At 46.7% G+C, this 26,316-nt stretch overlaps 1 protein-coding gene across 2 annotated transcripts in view; it reads right to left on the reverse strand.

Annotated features, from left to right (window-relative positions):
- Positions 1 to 10,309, reverse strand: part of LOC144152136 (putative phosphorylase b kinase regulatory subunit alpha) — a 113,949-nt gene extending 103,640 nt beyond the window's left edge. The window contains exons 1-2 of one of the 2 annotated variants that reach the window (XM_077683352.1): positions 10,221 to 10,309; positions 9,573 to 9,693 (exon numbers count right to left, since the gene is read on the reverse strand). In XM_077683352.1, the coding sequence (XP_077539478.1) occupies positions 9,573 to 9,693; positions 10,221 to 10,253 (154 nt within the window). In that variant the 5' untranslated portion in view covers positions 10,254 to 10,309. Of the gene's footprint in view, positions 1 to 9,531; positions 9,694 to 10,220 lie in introns of both variants that reach the window. The other variant, XM_077683358.1, reaches the window with a different exon arrangement.
- Positions 10,310 to 26,316: the final 16,007 nt, after the last annotated feature.

Below are 26,316 nucleotides of genomic sequence, written 5' to 3' on the forward strand. Positions count from 1 at the left end.
ATATGTCTCGGCATAAAATGTACATTATAACTTCCAAACCCAAAGTAACATACTTAAAGTAGGAGGAATATATTTTGACGGCTTGCTCACTCACCGTTTTTTTTTTCTTTTTCGACACGCAGCTTCCTGTTGTTGCTGTTGTTCAGGACTAATTGTTATCGATTCGTCTGGATGAGAGACAATTAAGCATGTATACTTCGCTATCCGCGATCAGAAAAACAACTTGACGCGCATACCAGCCCTTCCCTTCCGCCGCGCTTAGTATATCTCGCACGGACCAATGTTCAATGCGAGAACAGTACGCGTGCCCGGGACCCTAGCAATAAGCAGGCGGCGCGAATTGACCCTGCAGCGGCGAGGTGAACCCCGTGCGCATACTAAGGCGCCCCGCCGTAGTCATGGGCGAAAGAACGGCACCGTTCTCACGACCCAGAATGCGCGTCGCGTGCGCGTCTCACAACAAGAGTGCATCACACCGCGCGCCCGATCGGCGCGAATGTTGAGAAGCTCCCCGGTGGGCTGATCGATGGCCATGGCCAACGGGACCCCCTCGAGGCCCGGCCGACGCTCACGTACATGCGACATATGCGTATGCTAGGAGAGCTGAGTCTAACGCCGAGCGTGGGTCAAAATACCCATCGATCGATGCCCTCCCGAACGCGTAATCTGTGACCAGGACGATTTCCCAAATCGTAGGACCACGAAGACCGTGTCAGAGAGAGAGCGGCACGCCCTCGGAATCCCACTGGGTTCTACAAGTGAGCTCTTAGATATTAGTATCTATATATCAGAGACGTGGACTTCGGCGTAGATGGACACATCGTCCCGAGTGAAGGATTGCATTCTATTCATCTGATACCAAACAGAAAAAGAGAGGGGTGGAAAGAGTGGGAGAATTTCACGACAAAAAAAGAGGAGGATGCGTTTTGACAGTGAAAGAAAAGAGCAGGAAAACACCGACATAATGGTTGGAAAATTGAAAGCGTTTTCACATTTGTTTCGTCCCATGCCGGGTTGGGGTGAACACGGGTACGCGTTTGCGCACACTATGGTTGGAAACGATTTTTCCAAGCCCCCGCGCACCGTGGTGCTTATACACAAGCAATGCGCCGGCACGGAATTCTTGTGCTCTCGGCGCGGTCGGGCTGCACCCCGGAGTGCAAAAACACGGCCACTGAAGGCCGCCTCTGATTGGTGGAAAACACGCTTGTTTGTCGCTTGGTTACACCGGAGAGGGCGGTGGTGGCCGATGGGTAACAGGGTTAGGTGGTACACGTCGCTTCTATTTTATTCTATGGCAATAACAAAGCAGCAGTATTTATGTCTGCGCATTATATATGTTCTCGACAGCTAGCCCGCGCGTGTGGTCATCCAGTCCCAAAGTCAGTAAGGAGCAGGTAACAAAACAAGGCTTCGCTTTCTAAATGAAGCGCGAGGCAAGCCAAAGAATTCAAAGTGCGCGCGTGTGAGCGGAACTCATTCCGGCACCCACGGTGAAGGAACACGCAGCACCGACTTGGTGAGGACCCCCTTCTCTCTCCACCTGGTCCTCTATCTATAGCGTGTAGCGGGTTAAACCGTCTACTACGCTGCCGAAAATTCGCGCTTCCGGGCATTCCGCAGCTAGCCATACTGCTCAGAACTATGCAATATTTCAGGAGGTTTTTTTCCCCCGTTTTGATGCATTCTGTGTTGTACATCTCCTTGCGTAGCGACGGCGATTTTTTTAGATGTATTGGTGGGTGAACCCTGCGCGTTCAACGCGCGTGCGGTTTGTGGGGCCACATTGCTAATCCATCAGAGCATACACCCAACCTCCCAGCACCCAATCCGCCACGCCCTTAAAGGGGCCATGAAGACAAAGTGCAGCATTGTTTAATACGAGATAGCTGGGCTTCATTACCTCACTCAGCTCCATTCCAGCCACGAAAGGCGCGTATTTGATTTGTAAATTGCGGCGAGGTTAAGGAAGTCTTTTGCGGCGGCCATCCTTTTTCTGCCTGCCTGCCCCATCCGCATTTGTAACAGGCTGATGCGTCTTCCAAGAGCCGGGATCGGGATCTCAGGCGTACACTTTCCTCAGGTACACTTTCTTGTCGCCAAAATTTTTCCTTTAGTTGTTTACATGATGCGGCACTGGCGCGACTTTCCTCTTTGGTTTGACACATCTGCTTACAACGATGCTCCCAATGCGCCAGTAAAAAATGACCTGAATATTTTTTTAATGCTGTTAGCATTCTTGGGCTCTTTTTTTTTTCTGTCTGTACTCTACGCCTAACCGTTTTCTCGGGGTAGGCTTAATTTGTACTCCAAACTGAGGTAGATGGAGGGGTACATTGGTTGTGGAAGGGACTCAAGAAAGGGAGAGGGAGCAGTGGGGGAGCGGAGACGGGCGGGGATTCGTCAATACAAAGATACAAGGATCCGTCAAATCCTACACAAAACGGGAAGAAAGATAATAGCACCAGATCGGCAGCCATCGGAGATGGTTTCTGCCAGAGAATTGTTGCTTATTTTTGAGGCAGCTCGAATAGTAAGCATTATTAAAGTTCATGACGCTTCCGTTCTTACGATTTTCAAGACACTGATTTTACACGCGTACTTGTAGTGCAAAGAAAATGGACCTATGTGCAAAATATATATATATACAAGTGTCAGTCGCTATACTCCCCAAACGGTGATATTTGGCGACAACGTTGAAATTAACACCAAACAAGTTGGAAATTTTTCAAACTGTTCTAACGGGTTCGTACCATTCTATTTTCGGTCCACTCAAACAAGCTCAAAATATCTGTCAGTCCGCCCTAGTCATCTGGTAAGTACAAGGTTTGGGTGGTAAACTGGCTGTTAAGACCTGCGAAGAAAAAAAAAGAAAAAGAAAAAAGAGCACTTAAAGCCGGTAACCGCACGCTGGCGCAACCCCGGTCGCAAAAAATTATGCCTGATATTACGCGAATGGCTCGTTGCAACGCGTGAAAGACGTGATACTTGGGTGATCGCACGTGTCGCACCGCCCACGATGAGATAGTAACACTGTTGGCCTCACCCCGCTTAATTAATTCGTCGCGGCTCGTTGGCAGCCACGCCTCGCACAAACCCCGACACAGCACGTCGTCAACGCGCGACAGTTAGCGCGGACCCGCCACGTAAACCGCGGGGCAGCGGCACCGGGCGTTTAAACAAACTTGCTACTAATGAAAAAAAAGAGGGCTATTACTCTTCCGGAGGTACTGGTAAGAGCGCAAAATGTGATGACAGCTGGATTCAGAAACACGCGCGCACACACATGCACATGCACACGCGCATACACACACGCACGTACGCACACACATTGTCTATGACAATGACATCTAATTGCAATGGGCAATGTGTGCGTGTGTGAATGCCCTTCGACAATTTGGGAAGGTAAAATTTGGTCGTTAACTTTATTTACGAAGTTGCCATCTGGAAAAATTGGGTTTTGTTTTCCAGAAATTGTCTTTAATAAATTCGGTAAATGGATGAGTCTTAATAATCACCGATACTGCCTTGTGAGACACTAAGTAATATTCGGTAAGTTTTAACTACAAGGGCAGTTCATCAAAGGACCATTAACCGAGAAAACGGTGTTAATTTCTAACTCGGTTCCGTCTCGGCACTGACCATTTTAGTGAAGTCTTCAAGTGCCGCCACGACTCAGAGCCACGTCATTTCGCGGTTGAGAGCAACGTCAGTGCAGCGTTTCCTGTATATAGGCTCACGGGCTACTGATTTGCTCGCAGATTAAGTTGTGTTTTGGTAATTTCATTCAAGTATCCACCGGCGAAAATAACTTCCCTGCTAGTCTATTCCCGCCATCAATCAAATTCAAGGTTCTTTTTTCTCTCTGATCGTCAAACCATTCTGCAGAGGCATTCTTAACATAGATTTAGATCGCTCCCACGCTTTATATATTCAGCGCACCTTCCTGAGGGTCAAAATAATTATATTTCAGGATATACAGCCCCAGCCTGAGACACGAAAAATTTATGTTCGTAGCAAAATTTTCAGAAAAAGATCAGGCTTAAAGCGATTTTCGGGAGCGAAAATTGCGTTTTACATAAAGGTACCTGTACAAGTCCTCTTTGTGCGTAATACTGCGGTTCCGTGCATGCAGTCCGCTTCTCGCGATTCGAAAACTTTCCGCGAAAGAGCGCGTCCCTGCATCAGTGATGTTCCGCACTGGGGAGAAAAAATCCCATTTCTGGGTTCAGAAATACCCTATTTTTTAGCATTTTCCCCCGCAGGTTTCTCAAGAATTCCCTCAAAATTTCCCTGCGTTCTTTTTTTTCAGCTGATAGATTTTTACGTAGATTCCTGTTCAGTTTTGGGCGCTAGCCAGCGCCATGGCGCTGGCACCTATATGTTTACTCTACGTCTAGGTTCCAGCGCCACCGTCTACTCTACGTCTATGGAGACATAGGTGCACCTATGTCTACATATATGCACCTATGTCTTTCGGACGCAGACGCCGCTAAGAGAGTCAGACGTTCAGCGTGAACTAAGTTCCAGTACATCTGCCGCTCAACAGCGTTTGACTATGTATACGCATTTCACGTTTTGTACCAAACAGCATGCTTACTCTGGATGCTAAAGCTGTAAGTTAAAACTGCCCGTATGGAAAAGAAGGAGACATTGTTGGGTAATTGAAGTAATTTTATCTGGGCGCCAAGACTGCTGGCGCCTTCTGTTGTTGGCATCACGCGGCCGGACTAAGGCGTACCCGAAATATATATTTTTTATTTTTTTTGTATAATGCACAGGGATACATGCGAACAGGCTTCACCCAGGCTTCACCCCTTCAGCCACCGCCGCATCACGCATTACTAGCCCTTTCTCATGAAGTATTCTTTCCTATATATATGCTCCTTGCGTCCTCCATGCGTCTCCGAGTGATCATGCATCTTCATGGTGAACGGAGTGATCATGGTGAACATGCGTCCTCCGAGTGACCATGCCAATTGTTGAAGTCGAAAAGCAAAAGGAAAGTGGACGCGCAGCACTTGTGTGTGATTACTAAAACGTCCATTCCTTGATTTCGCTGCGAATTTGTACACAACGATAGTTAAGCGTCCTCTTCCCCCTCCCCCGCCCCCCCTAAGCCTTGCGAAATCGATGTGCATTTTGCATCTAGTTGGTCTGGTGAGCCCTACCAGACATACGAACGTCTTAAGCATTTCCGAAGCTGCACTGGATTTTTTAATTCCCGTTCGAGCCATTCTGTTTCTCCTGAACTTGCAGACCATTTATTTTTTCGTGGCCTAATTAAATTTCCTTGGTTCTTGATATAAGGCGTGAGTGGGTACATATTAACCACGCGCACCCTTGGAATATACTTAACATTTTCTCGTGGCTTATATTCACTTAAAAGGCACAAGTTATTGTCAGGCATTGGGTAATTAGCTCCCCGAAGCATATTTTTCTACGACGTATATATTCGGAACAAAGCTTCATTCGTTGTCCGCGCTGCAAAACGAAACCAATCGCTTACTGTGCCAGTATGAGGTCTAAATAGAACGACAATAGAATTCTCTTGTGCTGACGTATTCGGAGGGGACAGTGGTGATATGCTGCTGCCGTCGCCGACGCCCGTAAGAGCGGTTAGGAAGCGCGCAGAACCGCGTCCCCGGATAGCTTTTGTTGGCGTTCGAGAACTTTTCCAAGACAGCTGTTTTTTGAAGTGCCCTAAACATACTATTTGCGTAAAGACGTCACCATAACAAGTTGTTGAGGGCGCGGAAAGGCAAAAAGAAGCGAAAGAGAACCAAAACACTGCATGAGCCCCTATCAGCCACGCCGCGCTCATCCCTTAAACGCCGCCAAGAAGCGGCGGCAGGCGGCGCAGCGATCGCGAAGCTCGAGGCGTATTGGCTTATTAAACAACGTATAACGGTTCCGTTGAAAATAAGTGCTTTGTTATTCTCACGGCACAAATCCAGAACAGACATAAGTGAGGGACAGAAGTAACCTAATGTGGCCTTACGTAACGTAACGTAAGCTAACCATGCCGTCCTTACCCAACTTAACCTAACGAAATCTAACGTACACCACAACCTAAACTAACTCAACACAACGTACCCCATGTTGTAGGCGTGACACGGGTTGGTTGACAGAGTAGCTGTGATAAACTAAATTCGGCACAGACATTAAGAAAACACGAAGCCTCGGCAGACGCCTAACCCAGACCGATTACATCGAACACAACCTGTCTGAGACTGAAGCGTAACTGCGACCCGGCCTAGTTGGAATTGATGCATCTTGACAAATAGCGCACACAAACGGGGACAAGAAAGGACACACGCACAGGCGCTTCTAACAACTGAAATTTTAATCTATACAACTGAAATATGAGGGCAAAAACGAATCTAAGGATGAATGTACCGCACGTCATGACAAAGAGTTTGTTGATTGTGCAAAAAAGGTCGTGTGTAGGGTGCCGATGGCGTGCGGTCACGGGTACGTCGGGCGAACGGGCAGGTTTGTTAATACAAGATTAAGAGAACACCTGTCCAGCCTAAAAGCAAGCCCGTGCACACATTTGGCCTCACATTGCAAAGGGTGTGGAGACACACCCTTCTTTGATAACACTGTCATCCTGCCCAAGCATACTAACAAAACCGCAAGAGAGGTTGCAGAGGCTTCGCACATCTTCCGTCACAATGAAGACTGTGTGCGTATGAATTTACGGAGAGCGAACACGCTTTGATGTATGCACTGTCGAATTATTTCTTGTATTGTTGTGGACAGCGCTGTGGGGTATAAAGTGTTTAAGCGCCTGTCCGTGTGTCCTTTCTTGTCCCCGTTTGGGTGCGCTATTTGTCAAGATCGATCTTAGACTTAGACCCAACCCAACCCAGTAGAAGTCCTGCGCGTTGATCTTGTGATAATTGTAGTAATAACCTGACTCCACAAAAATTATCGTACAAAAGCCCGATGAACAAAAACTTGTCAAAATCTGAAAACAGCAAAAAAAAAAAAAAAAAAATCGCCATCCCGCCCTGCGAAAGTGGATGTCCAGCAAAGCTGTTGTAAACCACTACAAATGGTGGTGGAGGAGGGTATGAAATGTTGTTGATGTTGTTGATAAACTTCATTGGCACACACGCACACACAAAAAAGACCCCCAAAGCCCCGAATTCTGAAAGGAAAAAAATATTTATACAGACGGGAGAATGACGAACGTGAGCCACCAAAGCTCGCCACCAGGCGCGCTCGGTCTGCTCCCTCCGGAGGCGCGAGCCAGTCTTGGAGAGAAGAGGGAGGAAATGAGTTGAGAGTGATGGTTGCGAAGCATAACAGCCATCACTCTCAACTTTCTCGTCGTCTCGGCGCGCTTGTCACTTGCGCTCGGCTAGTGCCACTAGATAAGGGTACAGAGTATCGGAACTATTTTCTCCTATTGTTTCGTGCCGCCGCCATGATCATCGCCAAGTTTGCATCACGTGACATTTGTTTACACTGCTACGGTTCATGGGCGCCGTCATTTCGTTGTTTATGCGTTTTAGTCGGTCGACTCTGGTAGGCTTAGCTTGACCTCCCTGCTCTGCGGCTGTGCGCGACTGGCGTCGTTCCGAATGCGAATCAAAGATAACCCGTGTAACAGAATTTCAGCAGCAGATGTGTGTCCAAAGATGCCGTTTTGCTGCATGTTCGGTAGTCTTGTTAACAAAACACCCGGTCGAAGTTAACGGCGAGGCCCGTAGATGCGGCTGTCTCGCAACACTGATGAAGGACAAAATGGCCGCCGGAGTGCCACAGTGGCGGTACTCTAATACCTTATCTACTGACACTACGCTCGGCTTCTCTGGCGGCAAATGCGGGGTCGTGCCTAGCCTGACGCATGCGCTCGGCGTCTTCGGCAAGAACTGCTCTATTTAGTGACACTAGTCCTGCCTAGCCTTCGAAAATAATCTGCAAAAGTAATATTTACCAGGAACACATGGTGGGCTGTCCCATTGTTCACAGGCACCTTATCATCCATAATACGGTTTAGATGCTTGTTTTGTGATTTCCTTACGAATTCCGAGCTCTGTGCTGTATGCCTGATTAGCCTGACGCATGTGCTTAGGTCTCGGCGCCTTGGCGTTTTTGCCTACGGAGATGAAACCGTTGGGAGGTAAAGGTATACAGCTTTGCTGTAAAATTCAATGCCATTTTACTCTGCGAAGGTGGATGACCAACGGTGCTGTTAGTGGGTTATGAATTGGCCACAAAATCCCGCTGAAACGACGCCGTCGCGCCGGATAAGCGCTCAGCGGGATTGTAACCACACCGATGTGTAGCGTTTGCCGCCTCGCGGTATTCGGGGTGCCAACGGGCATCACGCTTACGCTTGGTGGCCACGGCCCGATCGTCGTCGGTGGTCTTCTTCTGCTGCATTTGGGCCCATTGCTGCCTATTTTCATATGTGTAGGCTTCAGTGTGCAACGCACGGTGTGGGAAAGCCAGCTTACAAAGCCAAAGCCTACACCGATCTCTTTAAAGAGAGTTAGCCTATAACAGCTCCGTCACAAAGAAACCGGAACGCGGGGTTTTCACGGAGTATATGTACCCGGGATACTCTAGGTAACGTGCTGAGTCATTCACAGGCGCTTGCCGGGACGACTTCTATGCCGTGCCTAAGAGCCGCGGGAAGAATAGACACTACCAAAATTTAATAAAAGGTAGTGGCGACAGTACCACCCTCAAATCATTAAAAACAAGTTATCTTTTCTTTATATGGCAAAAATGCGAATTAAAAAAAAAAAAGTTGCAACATTGTTAAATGTTTCACTGGCGAAGTGTTCAACGCTATAGCTCTGTCGTGAGCAGAGCGTTATTCGTCAATTATTTTAACGTATACAGTTGGAACTTGGCAAAATGGTGAGAAGCAACACACTGCGTGTTGACTAAGACAGATTACCTTATCTGACATGCGCGAAAATATCCAACGCAAAGACGACTTCGTACCCACCTTCACCAGAAATGAAGGCTCCCGAACCCCGGACCTCGAGCTCAGCAGCACAGCATATTGGAAAACTCGTGGCAGAATAAATAGTGTCAAGCTTTTGTAAATTTTAAAGCTTATTTTTAGAATCCCTCCTCCCGTTGCCTCTCTCTCTCTCTCTCTCTCTCTCTCTCTCTCTCTCTCTCTCTCTCTCTCTCTCTCTCTCTCTCAAGAAAAAAGAAGAGCGACGTAAAGGAAACTTTCTCTGAGACTAGTAACTGGTTCCTAGCTCTGTCTAAATATTTTCTTCCTCCAGGGTGCTGGCATAGCCAAGAAGAAGCGTGCGTAGGCGCCGTGCGGTTTGACAAGGCATGGCCGTCAACCTCCCTCCGGTTAGGCGCCATCTAAACATTACTGTTGCATACTACCAGAGTCCTTCAATGCTTTGAAGGACTCTGATACTACTAAGGTGACAAACAAGTTTACGCAAACAGCGACTGAGAGCTCACAACGGGTGGATCCAAACTAGCAACCAGGGTGCAGCCGATCGGTGAAAGCCGGCTCCCTTGTGGCTGACAAAGCCTCACCTGCAAGCGGCGCCCTCGGGGCCACCACGTGCGACGCGTACCTGCAAGTAAACAGCCGCGCAGGCATTGTTCCGGCCTGGTGCCCCTTCTTCGGCTAGGACGCTCGTTGCCGTGCGTACTCTTCCGGGCCGAGACCGGACTGTCGCGCCGGTAGTTTCTCCGCTGCGCAAGATCGAACGATAAGAGCCGCTTTACCCTGTTTACAAAGCTTGCGGGGGCCAGTTAGTGAGGAGCGCACGTCATTAGGCGGCGCGAGTCCGCCCGGCAGCCGGCCCGGAACCAAAAAAGCAGAGTTTGAACCATTATTTTCCCTCAAACCAGAACGACCTGCCGGAAGCCGGTGTTTTCCTCTGCAAAGTGGAGCTGAATGACGATTTCGGATCGCGAGTAATCCCACAGAATGGCTCTAGTGAAGGGTCGAGAGAAAAAAAAGTGCGCAAATGGCTGCGTTATTTCACCGCTTGCGTGTTGTTCGTTGTCGGTGGAGCTTGGGACAGATAGATAGGCCTCGAGTTTAACATTACTCGTCCTGATTACAACTTTGCCGGTGCGTGCGAGAAAACCCAGGGAAATGCGAGACCAGGGGACGACAGAAACCGCACAATATCACCGTTAAAAGGTGTCGGTGAGATACGCACGGGAAAATACACGTTTATAACTGGCCCCCGCATACAATGCATCGCGATTACCTGGAGCGTCGTGTAGTCCTCCAAACTGTACATTGCCGCTCCCTACACGAGCGCGCGTACGTGGAGTGCCGAGCGCGCGGTCTATAATCAACCGTCGCGTCGGGCTGCAGTCGTTGCCGCAGCTGTATTGTAATTCCGTAAACAAAACGTAAAAAGAAATGCTAGCCAAGCGTTTAAAGGACGTCACCCGCTGCGCGAGCGAAGCGTCCGTCAAGGTTGCCAATGCGCTGCGGGTGAGCCGCCAAGTGGCCGAGCGGTATGCATCCAACAGCGTGCGGCCATCAGTGATTCCTCTCGCACGCAGACAACAATGGGAGGCGCGTGCACAGACGCCCCACGCGCTGCGGCACATCGCGCCGCCGGAAAGAGAATTGCGCCATTCAGGCACGGCGGCACGAGTCCGCGGACGACCGTTTTGGAGGGCGCCTGCGGCCGAACCCGGAATCGAGCCTCGCGGCCTTTGTAGAAGCTCGCCGAGAAGAAGACTGCGCCCCGCGGGGCGTGCAGAACAAGAGCGCTGCTCCCGCGTACCACGTCTGATCACACGTCTCGGCGGAATCACGATTCCACGACCGCCCCTAATAGCAGTCATGATCTCGTCACTGCCGTCAGCGCTCGCCTGCTTAGATTAGAGTCAAACTTGCGCATGAACCAACGTCCGGAAGCATGTGAAAGAAAACGAACATATATCCTGGCGATGAAACTGGGTGGATAAGAGCGGCGAGGTTAGAAGGAGGAAATTGGAAAGAAAATAACCGCAGTAATCAATACCGCTTTATGAGAATCGTTAACCCGCATCTTAGGCGCAGCGAAAAACAAATAACCGCGCACACACACAAAAAAAAAAAAATCTGACAGCGCATAAAGGGCTTGTCCATCGCATTTTCAAAAAAAAAAAAAACAGATAACAAGGTCCATTCCTCTTTCCAAGAAATCGGTGAAGACAGAATGGGAGGAGGGGATGATGTGTGAAAATGCAAGCACATTTCCTTCGGTATAGCATTCGGGAAGGGAACTCGACATAACAAACCACCCCACCACAATGCGATTGACTTGAAACAGCAGGATTAATTTAAATGCGCGGCGAAGGGCGGAGGAAAGGTCGCCATTGCCAAGACGTGTCGGGATTTTTCGCTGAACGCATCGAACCTGCGCCTGTGTGTTATATAAAGCGCGCGTAGTAAAGGGCTATGGAGTAAATTTTAATCACATGTGGAACGCGCGCCGGAAGGCTCGTTCACACGAGCGTCTTAGCATTTCGCCTGCGCCAGAAATACAGCCAGCTTTCGTGGGAAACGGACCCACGTCTTCTTGCGCACAAGAAGCATCTTCGTTGCCTTAGTGACCACCAGGGATATAGTCAGAATTTAGATTTCGTGGGGGGCGGGGGGGGGGGGGTCGAAATCTTCCTTGGGGGTGATGGGGGATGTTGAGGGGGTGTATAAAACCCTGGACGGGGTGCCGGTGGTTGTAGAATGTCTTTTTTTTTTTTTTTTTTGAAGGGGGGGGGGGGGCGAATTTATTCTCGGGGGTGTTGGGGGGGTGTCTGTATAAATCCCTGGTGACTAGTATGCCAACTACAGGACGAGACGGAGTTGTGGTGGGGGGATTTCGTGACACGTATAGTGCACATTCGGACAGGCACGTTGATTCGAGAGCCTTGCATTGGTGATCTATCGTTGGTCGCACCAGACGGGGTGAGCTCGGTACGTGCGGAATAAAGAAACAGCTGACTGCTGCCCTCCTGCACCTCTTTCAAGGGATCTTTAGAACTTCTTGGGAGCCAGCACAGGTAATAATTGTAATTTGTACGATACATTTGCTTATACCTATTAACAGAAAATTTCAAGGACAAAATAAATGGATTAAATTTTGTCTACTTACCATGCGGTGTTTCTTAATCGCGGCTGGGCAATAACGACGGCTCGGTGCACGCGCGTCCGAAAATCGGCAGGAAGTCGAAATTTCGACTTTTGCGGTGACGCTTTTTCGAACGAGCCTAATTCAGACCAAAATCCACAACTTCTCATTTGTTTTTTTATTTCGAAGGGTGTGTTGAATTCGTATCGTATCAAAAATAGCGATGACGATAGTTACTGCAACATATATTTACATAGCGATAAATAAGTTTGCGAATATAATTTTTTTTTTTTGCCTGCAAGTAAAGCTCTTTCCGGTAGTGTTCGAGGAGGTCCCGATATGTGCTAGGTATTGTCTCTCTGTGCCTTGAGTTGCTGGGACTGGAAAAGCGGTGGCAGGAAGTGCCCGGTGTATGTGTCCGCGGGCTGCGGCGTGGGCCGCTGATTCCTTTGTACCGGCCCATCATGCCCTGGCGTCCAGATGTGGGTGTCTCGTAGCGGCTGGTGACGCGAGGTGAGTACATGCAGTGCAGCTGTCCTGATGATCCCCTTTTTATAATTGAGGCATGCTTGTTGAGAGTCCGTGACTATGGCCACTGGTTTAGTCGCAGTCGTCATTGCTATTGCTATACCCACCTCCTCCGCTGCCGTGGAGTTGCGGGCTCGGGTAGAAGCTTCACCACGGGAATTAATCACACTGAGCTGTTGCGCTGTGGATATTTCGCGGCGTCTACGTCTCCGGTGTGTCGTATTGTTAGTTGTTGCTGTAGATACGTGGCTCTTCTGCGGCGTCGTTCTCTGTCGTATTCTGGGTGCATGTTGCGTTGGATGTTGAATACGTATATGTTTTCTCTGATGGGGGGTGAGAGGCGACTTGGTTGGTGTGAAGCATCTTTCTAGAGGGTAGCCAAGTCGGGTGAGAAGCGCTCTTTCGGTGGGTGTTAGTTGTAGACGGTTCATCTGGCTGGCCTGCTGCGCCTCAACTAGCTCTTCCCATGGGTGTTGCGAATTCCAAGTTTGAGAAGTTTGTCAGTTGATGCGGTTGTGGGAAGCCCTAGTATCAATTGATATTCCTTGCAGATGAGAATATTTATGTTTGCTTTTCTGCATTTTTGAGACCTAAGTACGGCGTACTGTACGAATTAGGCAACTGTATATCAGTGATTGTACGATTTTTACGTCTTTAAGCCCTCGCCGACGGTTCGTGATTCTCCGAATTAGATGAATAACTTGATGAATCGATGTTCGTAAACGGAGTAGTTCAGGTCCTCCTGCTCCGTCTTTGGGAATTAAAGTATCGAAGTAGTTCGTGTATGTATCCCAAGCTCGACCGTGAACAATCTACCACCTGGCGCAGCTGGCAAACCAACACGTATCAACATGGAACTTTACTTCATGCGATACACCCCCGACTCTACCCGCGTCAATGCTGCAGCAGTACTGCGACGGCGAACCTAACACGCTGCAACACATGGTGTTGGACTGTCCCAACGCGCGCAGACAAGCTCCGTGGCCACTACCAACACCTCAACCACCCTGACAGACCCTGCTGTCTAATTCGACCCTGGATGTCCAGCTCTAGCTGACAACCAGGGCGGTGCGGGCAGCTGAAGACCACGGCTTCTTGCACTGAGGAAGCCGACCAGAACTATATACAATGACCGTTTTTTTTTAAATAAATATTTATTCCCGGACTTGAGTGCCCCGGACTTTAGGCTATTCGCGCGCGCCATCAGCACCAAGTTCCGACGTACGAGTACTGGATCTCGCCACCACAGCACACGAACGCAGCCCTAGTCCTGCGTTCCCTCTGGGACTTCGCACGCGAGGCTGACATTGTGAGCCGGACTTAATTTTACCCCCTCCTTTTCCGCCCTACCATTCTTATAGGCCTCTGAGCCAGCCCTTTCCCTAATAAAGTTACATCTATCTATCTATTCCCCCTCCTTCTCCTCCTGCAAGTAAAATGCAAAGATTGAAGGCTGAGAGCCAATCGAATCCAATGTTTTCAAATACGAATATTTTAAGACTATACAATGTGAATGTAGCACCTACACGTGAGCTTTTTATGCAAATTAACTTCGAAAAAACACAATGGGCATAACCCTTTTTACAAACGTGATTTTTTTTTTCTCGCCGGCCCATTAAAGAGCTTTCTCTTTTCCTCTCTTCGTCTTTCTCTTAATTTCAGATTGGATGTTTTGCGCGCACGTTTGTTCCCTAACCCCAGTTGTAATATATCCCAAGCGTTACGAGAGGCCTTCAAAGCACTGGAGGGCAGGCCCGTTGAGGCTGACCTAGAATTTATTTCAACGTGTTCAAGAAGTCGCCAAGTTTCTACCCCATAGGTCGTCCCCGAGAGTACTCATTGGTTGTATAACCATTCTTTTTGGTGACAAACGTAGCCAACTGTTCATTATCTCAATGAGCTTGCCGAATCCCGATTGCACCACAGCACATACTAATTATACGCCTGATTTCCTTTTTGCGGTTTAGATTAGCACTGACGACTTGTCCAGCTCTTGTAGTATTTCATTACCTAGGCAGAAGGAGAGGTATTGTGTCTGTTTTTTTTTTAACATTACTTCCGATTTATTTATATTATCTTCAGCATTACGACGCAACTTTCTGAGTACAGTACCTGAAAAATTATTTGCGGGTATTCTGCGGACTCACTGACTATAGTGCAATGTCATCCGCATATCTCGCGGGGTGCAACTATTCTTCATTTACATGTGTCCCCGGGTTCTCCCACTCAGGCTTCCTAAGCACCCCCTTTAAATTTAGGGCTGTAAATAATTTCATTAGCATGGTGTCTTCTTGCCTGAGGCCCTTCCTGATAAGAAAACGCTCACTCTTCTTATGATCAATTATGGTACCCGTGCATATCTTGTGCATGCAAGACCCTATGTAAGTCTCCTTTATGGTTGTCAGGCTTCCATTGCTGACGCGGCGTCTGCTGATTCAAACGCTTTTTCGTATAACATATGAATGCCACGCAAACGGGCTTATTATATTTTACAAATTTCTACATTGCCTGATTGATTGCATGAATGAATGAATGCCAGTATTATCTGGTAAATCAGCTAAACAGAAGTGAACGTCATTGAATTCAATTGAATGGGATTTATTGTTGTGGAGCCTTTTTTACTATCCTGTTATTTTTGGTAGCTGGAAATGAGGGGTGTAGCTTATGAGGCTACTATTACATTCGTAGGCAACTTGTATGTCATAGATATTAGTCTGATTTGTCTGTAATTCTTAAGGTCTTTGACATCACCTTCTTTGTGTATTAGAATTACGTCAGCGCTTTTCTGGGCTATGGAAAGACCTGCGGCACAATTTTGTAAGCTTTCCTAGTACGATGCCTCTCTACCCTTACTAGATCGACGGTTATTCCTTCATATCCCGCGGCTTCCTATCTCTTCGTTCCCTTCAGCGCCTTTTACACCTTGCCATTCGTAACTTAAGGAACCGGTGAACCAAGCTAGTCGTTTGAGTACTATTTCGTGACAAAACGTTCTTAACGTACAAATGTACATTAGCTCGTCCATTTTTTTCGTTATGTTGCCAATTTCGTCTCTGCGTGTACAATTTCTGTATCTTCCAATAGCCAGCTTCTTCGTCGTTGCCCATAAACGCCATCTTGGTTTAATGTTTCTTCGATATTTTCGCGCCAATAACCTTGTTTCTGTTTCTGCCTTACTGCTGACACTTTCATATTCATGCGTTTCTAAATGAGGCTCTTCGTTTACGGAGGCAGTTAACCAGTTTCTTTTTCGATTACCTTCCTGATTCAGCTACTGCTAATTCGTGGATTATCATAAATAAGCTGTAATACAGTACGTCTACGTTATCTTTCCCTTTGCCGGTTAAGAGCATGAATTTATTCTGAGCGTTATTCGCAACTCTTGAGTCCTATCTCTTGCTGATTGCAAGTTTAATTTCCTGTTTTTTACTAGTTTCTCCCTTTTTCGTTTCAGATAGCCTAATTTCGCTCCTCACTCACCATCTTGTGATCACTGGTTATACCCCATTATTTTATCATGCTTATGTCTTGCTTATAACCCCAACATACCACACAATATTTGGATGTGCATAAAGAGTAAGTCTATTTCATTTTGCTCATTATCGCTGGGAATTTTCTATGTTCATTTCTTATATGTACCTTCGTTTGCGGAAGAATATATTCACTATCCTCGGGTTATTTCTCTCCGAGAATCCAACCAACGTATCACTTCGGCTATTCCGAATGCCTATTCCAAGTTTCCCACTGCACGTTCGCCAACTTGCTTCTCTCATACTGTTGAGTTAAATCCTCCCTACGTAATTTGTTGAAGATTCGACCTCCGCATAGAAACTGTCAACAGCATCATCCTCGTAGCTAGGTGTTGGTCTTTAAACTTGTACTATCACGATACATTTAAATACGAACAAGGGAGCGCGGGGCTTTCAGTGCATGCTGTCCATTGGCGACGGGGCGCATGAGCGCAGTAGGAATAAGTTACGAGAGTTCGTGTCCAACCTCGGTATGGAAGCAGCATCCTCCGACACGTGAGCATTTTGATTTTGTCCAACGCCACGTTTGGCGCCCGTTCATGTCATGCTCCGTTTTCATCCTACGCAGCGACAAAGTAACCGTGGTGTGAACCGGTGCCAAACGCGCCGATACTACAAATTAAAATTATGACACCCCGTACGATGCTGCTCTATCTATCGAGGCATGGATAAGACCGACCGCTGTGAAAAGAAAAGAGGGTAGCAACAGGAAATATTATTCCCGCCGTGAAAACGACGACGGACGTCATTTGATTGAAGAAATTGTACGATATCGGCAGTAAAGGCACGTCTCGTCATTTCCTGCAGTAACGGTAACGAAATACTTTTGTCTGGCAAGGTATCGCTATATATATATATATATATATATATATATATATATATAACCGCTACATCGTAATCATAAAAGTATTTCACTACTGAGATAAAATTTTGCAGATTCCCCATAGCATCCTTATAATACTATTGTAATATTCCAGTTTCGCGATAATGCCGAGCTATGATTCGAGTTCTGCATAGGCATCGTGCAAAAAAGAAAAAAAAGTTGCAAAAAAAAAATCCCGGACCATCTCCACTAACGTGAAACCTTGGGAGGGGCGAAGCATGCAGCGTATTAGTGCATTCAAAGATTGCAAGTCGCGCTCTTGCCACACGGCGCGCGCTGATTGGGCGCCGGAGAAGCGCGGGAGGAGCAATGGCGCGCTTGCTGAGGCGGTGGCGCCCTCTCTTGCGCTGAACCAGATTTAAGCAATTTGCATGGCGCCTATCTGCCCCAGTTTGGAGTAGTGGCAGGGGTCAACGCGATGGGGGCGAGCCCTCGCTGATCAACGAGGCCCCGGCACCAGGGAAGTATGTCTTTTCTTACTTCGACCGACCACCCGACCCGAACAAGCCTAGCGTCCAGAGCCGGTGGGCATTTGAATGTAACACAAGTTATAACCCGTCTGTCTACAAACAGCGTCTGCTTGTGCTTGACGATTGCTGAAGCGGACAGGGAGTGATCCACAAATCTTTAAATCATGTTGGCCCATTTTGAACTGGTTATGTATCTATTATGCACTTTTCTTTTAGTACGCGTTACGTTCTAGCGCAAGACGCTGGAAAATGAGTGTCCCGGTGTCTTATACCCCTGTCACACGGCAAATCTAATGTCATTCAAACTGAATGACATTAGCTGTTAATGACATTCGGCTCGGCCGTGCGGGTCTACACGGCGAAACAAATGTCATTAACAATGTCATTTGATTGTGAAAGCAGTGACGATTAGCGAGCTCGCAAAACCGCAAAATTACATTTAAAGTGCATCTAGAATGTTTTCACACGTAATGTTTTTTAGAAAATGTAAAAAACAATTATTTTTTAAATAAAAAAAAAGAAAACCACCGATTTAGGTGGCATCAGTAGACATCACAAGCGAAGACAAGTCCGTATTAGGGCAGCGCGCGCACTGGGGAAGAAATTTTCTTTTTTGTTAGTACTTGTTTGTCTTTCTTTATTTGAACAAGAACAAAAAGAAGAAAATATAAGTTTACTGACAGTCTTTAGCAACAGTATTCCTTGGTTTATTACTGAATTTTCCTCTCTAGCGACTGCGCTACTGCTGTCGAGGCTACTCATTTGGCCACTAACTGAGGTCCGGGACCTCAGTTAACCGCTAAATGTCATTAGATCTGCCGTGTGACAGGGGTATTAGAACTGTGACTACATGAGACGACGCCGATAGGAGACGCCGACAGCACGAGCCCCTAAGGGGCTTCGCCCCTAAAACTCAATTTAATTGCGTGATAAATACGTGAGCCGCTCTATTGTACACTAGGGCCCTTTAACGCAGCTTCACAATTTTAAACTAATTCATCGATAAAATATGTTTACATTTTTAGTGGCAGTATAAGCTTTCTGGTGTCAAAGTAGAAAGGCCTTTTTATTTTTCACGCTTTATTAGGCACTTTATTTTACGCTTTTATTACGCACCTCCATAAGACCCCATTTATTCCCAAATAATACTACACCATTGAACCTCTGTAAAGTTGGCTTTACTACTACACGTAGTTGCACTGCTGAGAAAACACTTCAAGGTGCAATGTAAGGAGTCTGATATCAAAGTATGACGGCCCTAGGGAATTTTATTAAATACTTCCATAAGGCCCACGTACAGCTATGGAGTGCTATCCGCCGAACCCCTTTGAAGTCAACTTCACTATTTTACTCAAATGTATGGCTGGGAAGACATCTTTGGTGGCAATATAACCAGTTTTGTATGAAAATATGAAGACCCTGGAGTCTTTTATTAATAGCATTTTCGTATGCGGTGAAAATGTGACGCATGAAGCATTGCAGGCTGACAGATGGGCTTCCTCGTTGAGTCGACATAAAAATACTTAGAACTAAAAAAAAAAAAAAAAAGCAGAGACCATGCCGTGCGGCGAAGTCAAGAAGATTCGCATAACTTGCGCCGAAGCCAACCTTCGTTCGTGTCTACTATTCACGAATCTCTAGATAAACACGCATTTAAGGTATCGAAATTTGTTACCAGGTATTCATGCCACAAGGTAGCGAATTGGGCGAGTTGGAGTGCGTTATGATGGTCAGCGCAGACGAAAAACCGGACAGGAAGAGTAAGGACGACACAAGCGCTGTCTAGCAACTGAACTTTTATTAGAAAAAAAAAACGTGTTATATATGGAAAGAAAGTGAGGTGAAAACCACAAACGGCTCAAAAATCTTGTCACGCAACCACTTAAACGCCCGACTTGTCTAGGAAGCCATACGTCAATTTCGCTTACGGATGATGAGATTGTCTTCCTAGACAAGTCGGGTGTTTAAGTGGTTGCGTGACTTAAGATTTTTGAGCCGTTTGTGGTTTTCATCTCACTTTCTTTCCTATGTAACACGCGTTTCTTCTAATAAAAGTTCAGTTGCTAGACAGCGCTTGTGTCGTCCTTACTCTTCTTGTCCGGTTTTTCGTCTGCGCTGACCATCATGAATTCATGGAACCACTGTTGCTTCCATCCGGCCGCGTAGCCCAGAACAAGGCAAGGTTCCTGTAGTACTAAAAGTTTATTGAAGCAAAGTTGTGCTCCGCAATCAGTTAGAAGAAAAGCACAAACGTTGAAGGAGCAGCTACACGGAGTGACGTTCACAGTAGAATGTCGGCAATCGTCTGGTCCGCGTGCATTTATAACTGAGAACGCCGTCCATTCCATAAACAGCCATTCATACCGAAAACATCGTTGATGAAACAAGGATTATCTAGACTAGTGTCGACCGGGTTACGCTCTTTCCATACCAACCAATGCTCGCTCCTTTTGAGACACGGGATAGGAAAGCCGGGCACATTCATGCACCGGCAATAAAACATAAACAAACAATTCCCAAGGGATAGTTCGCGGCAATATCAATACCGCTTTCGTAAACTCGGGTCACAAGGCCGGCATCATCACCGGTCGCCAATGATCATCGGCGCTGAGTTATGCATATCTGCGGCATGCATTGACGTGTCGCAACTCGTCTGCAATAATTGTTTGCTATGATTGACATTTTTTTTTCTTTTTTTCTTTCACCGGAAGCTCAGCGAACATGGCCTTGAAAAATGTCGCGAGTTCGATAGGATCACGGATCAAGCTACAACGATGACCAGCACCACCCGGAAGTGTGCATGTTGGGCGCGTACGAAGGCCCCTCCAAATTGGGGTGGGACGCGCGTGGCATGGGCTTGTGCCCCACAAGAGGGCCTGCGCAACACGGGGCGGATAACTGCGGGCCCGCGGCGGTGCACGTCGCGTCGTCGTCCCCCGTTTTGCTCCGTCGTGAATGCAGATTGATCGGTCTCGACCACGCATGGAGCGAATTTATCCCGCGCTAATTCCATCCCGGAAGGCCTAGAACATCTTGCAGGGCCTGCTCGGCATGGGCCGACACGCATGTCAAATGCGCATGCATTTCTTGCGCGCAAATATTGCGGTGCGCCCGGCGTCACTTAGGAACAAGGTAGATGCGAGATCGCAGGGCAGCAGTGTGTATACGGTGGCCGGAGTGCACGATACACCTTTACTTCATCAATGCGCATTGCACACCGCAGAGTGAAAGCAGGTCACTGCAGCGACGGCGTACTGTCGCCTGCCCTTCTGGTAGCTTGCGCGCTTCGAACAGTGAAGCTGACGTGTACGCTGACAAAATGGTGGCCGAACCTGAGGGACCGTGATAGCGAAAGAACATGATTGTACTTATCTTGGTGTCCAGGCGTATTGTATTCCTACTTTTTTTATATATACAGTATAATATGAAGCACCCACGCATGATGTGCTTGCATCACACAGCCGTCACAAGATCAATTTTAAAGACGATAGTATATCTCGGGCTACCTAAACGCGAAAATTTCGGTCTGTATGTCTGTCTGCCCCGCGATTCAGTCGCCCGTCCAAAAGTAAAATTGCAAACTACTAAATCTGGTGGCAATGTTTATACTGGTAAACATTGTCGAGCAAACAGAAAACATTAGGCCTATTTGGGGCAATACATCAATACATGGGGACATTTGCATTGCTCTTTCAATTAAAAACACGTGGCTGCTTGATTTTTGCGACAGCAAATAAAAAATAGACATTGAAAAAATGTTTTGACCTCAGAATACAAAAAGTACTCGCGGCGCTTCTGTGTGGCGTTGTTCGAAGTTCAACAGAAACAAAAGGTTCCAGTAGATGGCGCGAGCAGAGGACCACAGCAAAATTGAATTCACGTGAGCAAAACTCCACTGTGTTTATTGTGGGAGAAGCGAAACGGGGGGGGGGGGGGGGGGGAGAGCGTGAGAGGTGTGCTGGAAATTTGAGAAGAGAGGCATTCAAGTGTGGCAGAGGTGGCAGAAGTCTATCGTCTGGTTCATACGTGCGCCGAGTTTCCTGTCTGGCCCTCATCGACACATCCTGTTACCCGGGTGGCCCACCGGTTGTCCACATCGCTGTTTCGATTGATCGATCAATCAATCAATCAATCAATCAATCAATCAATCAATCAATCAATCAATCAATCAATCAATCAATCAATCAATCAATCAATCAATCAATCAATCAATCAATCAATCGGCCGATCGATCGAAATCACTTAGTGAGAGTAAAAGCACTAAAGGGTTGACCAAAATAAATGAATCCCAGATTAGTGTTACAAAGAGCACCACATTAGCGTCGCCGTGTATCAAACACTTCATAAGCAGAAATGTGTGCTACTTTCGCCCTTCTTGTGTGGACGGCGCAGCCAAAGCGCGCGTCATTTTTTAGTGACAAAGATAGCCTACCTGAGAGCGTTTTCTGAATGCACCCCATCCAGCACAGTCTCGTCCTCGATTTACAGCACGGCCACCTCGATGAGGAACGAATGGTTGTAGAAGTCAATCCCAACCACGAGCGTCAAAGTAAATTTGCCCGGGGTAGAGGGGGGACCAGGCGGGAGTGGAGGATTCAAGGCGTCGAGACAGCAACTTGGGAAGTTTTCGGAATTTCATTGATTTGGGGGAGCCGTTCGGGCGAGGCACGAGGCGGCCTATGCCAACTTACCAACGGATGGCGTATTTGCAGGTGTGGACACTGGTGCGAAATGTTTCGGAAATTGAGATTTTTGTTTGTATCGCGACACTGTGCAAGCGCTTTCGTGAACCACTATGGAATGGCTGAACACACAGTTACCTTTTTTTTTTCAGAAAACACACACACACACACACACACACACACACACACACACACACACACACACACACACACACACACACACACACACACACACACACACACACACGCACGCACACGCACGCACACGCACGCACGCACACGCAACCTTCTGACAGACACGAAGGCATTTTAATACAAGGCGGGACCTTGTATTAAAATCTCACGGGACACTGAACCCAGCTAGTAAAGTACCGCAGACACTGTTCTAGCCCTGCATGTGTTGTCTAAAAATAACAAAAAAATAACCACGAAGAAGAAAATGGGGTGATTTCCGATAAGATCGAACAAAGTGTGGCTGGCTAGCTCTTCAACTTGGTTGAAACTTTTTATATCATTTCTTGATTATTGTAACGTCGACATTCGGCGATATTTTTCCCGGGAATAACTTTGGAAAACGACAAGGTGGACCTCCGCCGCTACATGCCCATGCACCTCAGCCAATTTTAGCGACGTCTAGTTGCGAAAAAATACCCGCCGTGGTGGCTCAGTGGTTAAGGCGTTACGCTGCTGAGCACGAGGTCGCGGGTTCGATTCCCGGCCGCGCGGCCGCCTTTCTGATGGAGGCGAAAAGCAAAGCGCCCATGCGTGCGACATTTCGGCGCTCGTTAAAGATCCTCAGGTGGTCAAAATTAATCCGAAGCCCTCCACTACACGGCGCACCTAATCGTCTTCGTTGCGTTGGCGCGTTAAACCCTACAATCAGTAGTTGCGAAAATATTTATGAGGGGCAATTAGTAAATTTTCTGAAAAATTTATGCTTGGTTTAAATTCATCTGAAAAATTTTGCTGCTGTCAAAAATATTAATTTTTCGCAATAAAATGTCACATTTGGCTCAGAGCGCGAATTTGCTCTGACGTGGAGGCAAAATATTAGAAGAGCTACTAAAGTTACAACCTTCACATTTTACTCACGTGGGCTCCTTAAAATTAAAAACAAACACACCGAATATTATAATTGTATACTGTATGGTTAAGATGCAATAGCCACGCAAATTTGAAGAAAAAACTGGAAAACACAAAATTTGATGACCTAATGAAAAAAGAGCATATCTTCGATTTCGCTCAAATTCTCCCAAAATGTAGGCCTTTACATGTATGCACCATTTTGTTCCTGGAGCGTGTACAGCGCGAGAGAGGAGCCCTATCCGCCCGGCTCTCCACGACGTACTGTAGTGATAGCGACTTCCTTCAGCTATGTACTATAACATATATGTTTTTGTATAAAAGGCAAATGATCCCTTTACAGATACAATAAGTGAGATCGCAACAGAAAAAAAAAATGCATTTTAAATGGCCATGTTGGCACCATAACAACCAATCTGTGCCCAATTTAAGGTCTACGGATTGGGAGAAAAAAACGACGAAACTCTAAGGCTCAGCCCCATATTTTAAAAAAGCGCTCTTTTTTTGTGAAACTCTCCCAACATGTTGACCGCTATATTTACTTTGGTTAGAAGTAGAAACACCTTGCATCCTATCTATACTCAACTGTGTACAGCGACCCATTCATATATAAAGGCAGCGCCGCTGGAACGTACTCTGGAAATGCACTCGCAATTGTTAACAAAAGGGAGCAATGTTCTTCACGTTTGACTTTTTGAGCTTCCCCTGGATTTATTAAACCGCTGACACTGTTCATTTTGATATACTATTTTGCCTAACCGAGCTAACCCATATCGGCAACACACTGGATCCGTGCACACCGCAATTCTAAATGTGCTGTATTCAATTATGTACAGTTCTGCGCTAAAATATACAGGGACTAGAAAAGACACAACATAACATTTGCACAAGAGCATGCAAAAATTTTTTATCTTGTGTGGCTTCACCTCATTTTTTTTGTTCCTTTTTTTTCTATTTTCCAGTTTTATCCAGCGTGTTTATAAGCGAGGGTCTTTTTTTTTTTGAAGAAAAGCGCTGTTGTGTCATGTCTTTTCCAGTCCCTGTATATGTTTTGCGCTGAACTGTACATATTGGAATACCAACTAGGCCAATCATTTACGGTTCTGTATTCGCTCGATAAAATCTTTTTTTTTTTTTTTCACAAAAGGAGAAGTTGCACACATTTTCGCTTTTTATTTTGCCCGGAATACCGTGTGCTTGACTTCACGTAGCGACCCTTTTTTGCTTACTCGCACGCACGCACACTCGTGAGGCGCTCAGAGTGATTGGGGACTGCAAATCAGGCGCAGCGGGAATACAATTCACAAATGCTAAGCTAAAGTTCTCACCGCAAAGTCAGACAAAACATCATCTGGGTTGTACGTGATGGCGCAAAAATGAAGGAAGCTCACACTAATGCGTAAGACTTGGAGGTAGCGAAGCTGCACGCAACGGTAGCGTTTTTCCTCGTTTTCGACTCACGGCGTCGTTTACGCCTCGCCGCTGTATACCAGCGACCACAGCTGAATGTTCGATCGCACACGGTTCTGCGCTGCACCTGGCCTTCTGGCCTTCCTTCGTGGCACCCGCTTATCGCTGTGGCGGCGGCCTCCTCACCTTCCTCGGCCACGTTCCGCGCACGTGTCCCGCGCTAGTCTCCTTTCCCTCCTCGCCTATCTCTCCCCTGCCGCCTATCTCTCCCCGGTATCGCGCCGCTGCTCCGTGCCGGGCGCATGCGGAAGGGGGTGTGGTTTGACCTCTAGCGATGAAGGGCAAAACTGGTCACCCCGCGAAGACGGCCCGAGGTAGCGTAGTGTAGCTTGCGCTACAAAAGCTTGTGAAGAAACACTTCAGGACAAAGTCAATTCGTGAAGAATTCCGCACGTACAAGCAAAGGTATTTTTACTACAGCATGGGGCTAACTAAGTTTAATGTTTTACTCAACCTGGAGGAGTCAAATGTAATCAACAGCTAGAAATGTGATCCTGCGTGTACTGCGCCAACTAGCATGTTTATCTTGCATACACTGATAATATCAGGAATTTAACTATAGATGCCAGTGGCACGGGCGCTACATCTCCCCCCTTACGAAAGGGGGAGATAGAATAGAATAGAATAGAATAGAATAGAATAGAATATGCTTTATTCCAAGAAAAGATACATAACAAAACTTTGAATGACGCATCTGGGTCCTCAGCCGACAAGGCTAGTGCGGACCCATTACAAAATGGTGTTGGTACATAATCCCTTCAGGATAGCTCAAATAACAAACAATAATAAAAACAGGATAGCTTAGAATTACAAACAAATAATACTCTATGGGTTAGGAGAAGTATAACACTTGGACAAAAGATATTTATTTAATGATGGTGCAAAATTCGGCACAGACTTAATATACAAAGGTGACTGGTTCCATACTTTTGACCCAATAAAAGATATTAGACGACGACCATATACATTGTACACTTTTGGCAAATTGAGGTTATTATGGCACGCATGTCGCGTATCCCGCAGAGGCAATAAAAAAACTGATGACGGGTAAGGTGTATTCAGAGTCAGAACTCTGTTAACAAGAAGGGCCGTTTTATAGCCACGAACTAGATTAAAAGGCATTATGCTAAGTTCGTCAAAAATTGGTGCGGAGGGAGAAGTCCTTGAAGCTGATGCCATGATTCTTAAGGCTCTTTTTCGAAGAATGTTTATGTGTGCTAGATATGATGCATAGGTGAATCCCCATGACTCTATACAATAGGTTAAGTGACAATGAAAAACACTAAAATAGATTATACGTAAGGTTTCTTTATTAAAATGTTTTCTTGCATTAATTAGCGTGTAACATCCGTAAGCTAGTTTCCGACTTAATTCTTCTATATGCGGTGCCCAGTGAAGTGAAGAGTCTAGAGTTATTCCCAAATATTTGTACTGGTCATCCAGATCGAGCTGCCATGCCAGTGAACTGAACTGTGCATTCAGTTCGAGCACGCCATCAAATCAATTCTATTGTGGGATGGGTTAAGAATTACACAAAAGGCGATTCTGTCATGCTCAAAATACCGAATATTCCTGTAGAAAGTAGGGGGG

Source organism: Haemaphysalis longicornis, unplaced genomic scaffold (genome assembly GCF_048455015.1).
Source record: "Haemaphysalis longicornis isolate Haplotype H1 unplaced genomic scaffold, Haemaphysalis longicornis Haplotype H1 scaffold_1, whole genome shotgun sequence".
Classification (NCBI taxonomy): domain Eukaryota; kingdom Metazoa; phylum Arthropoda; class Arachnida; order Ixodida; family Ixodidae; genus Haemaphysalis; species Haemaphysalis longicornis.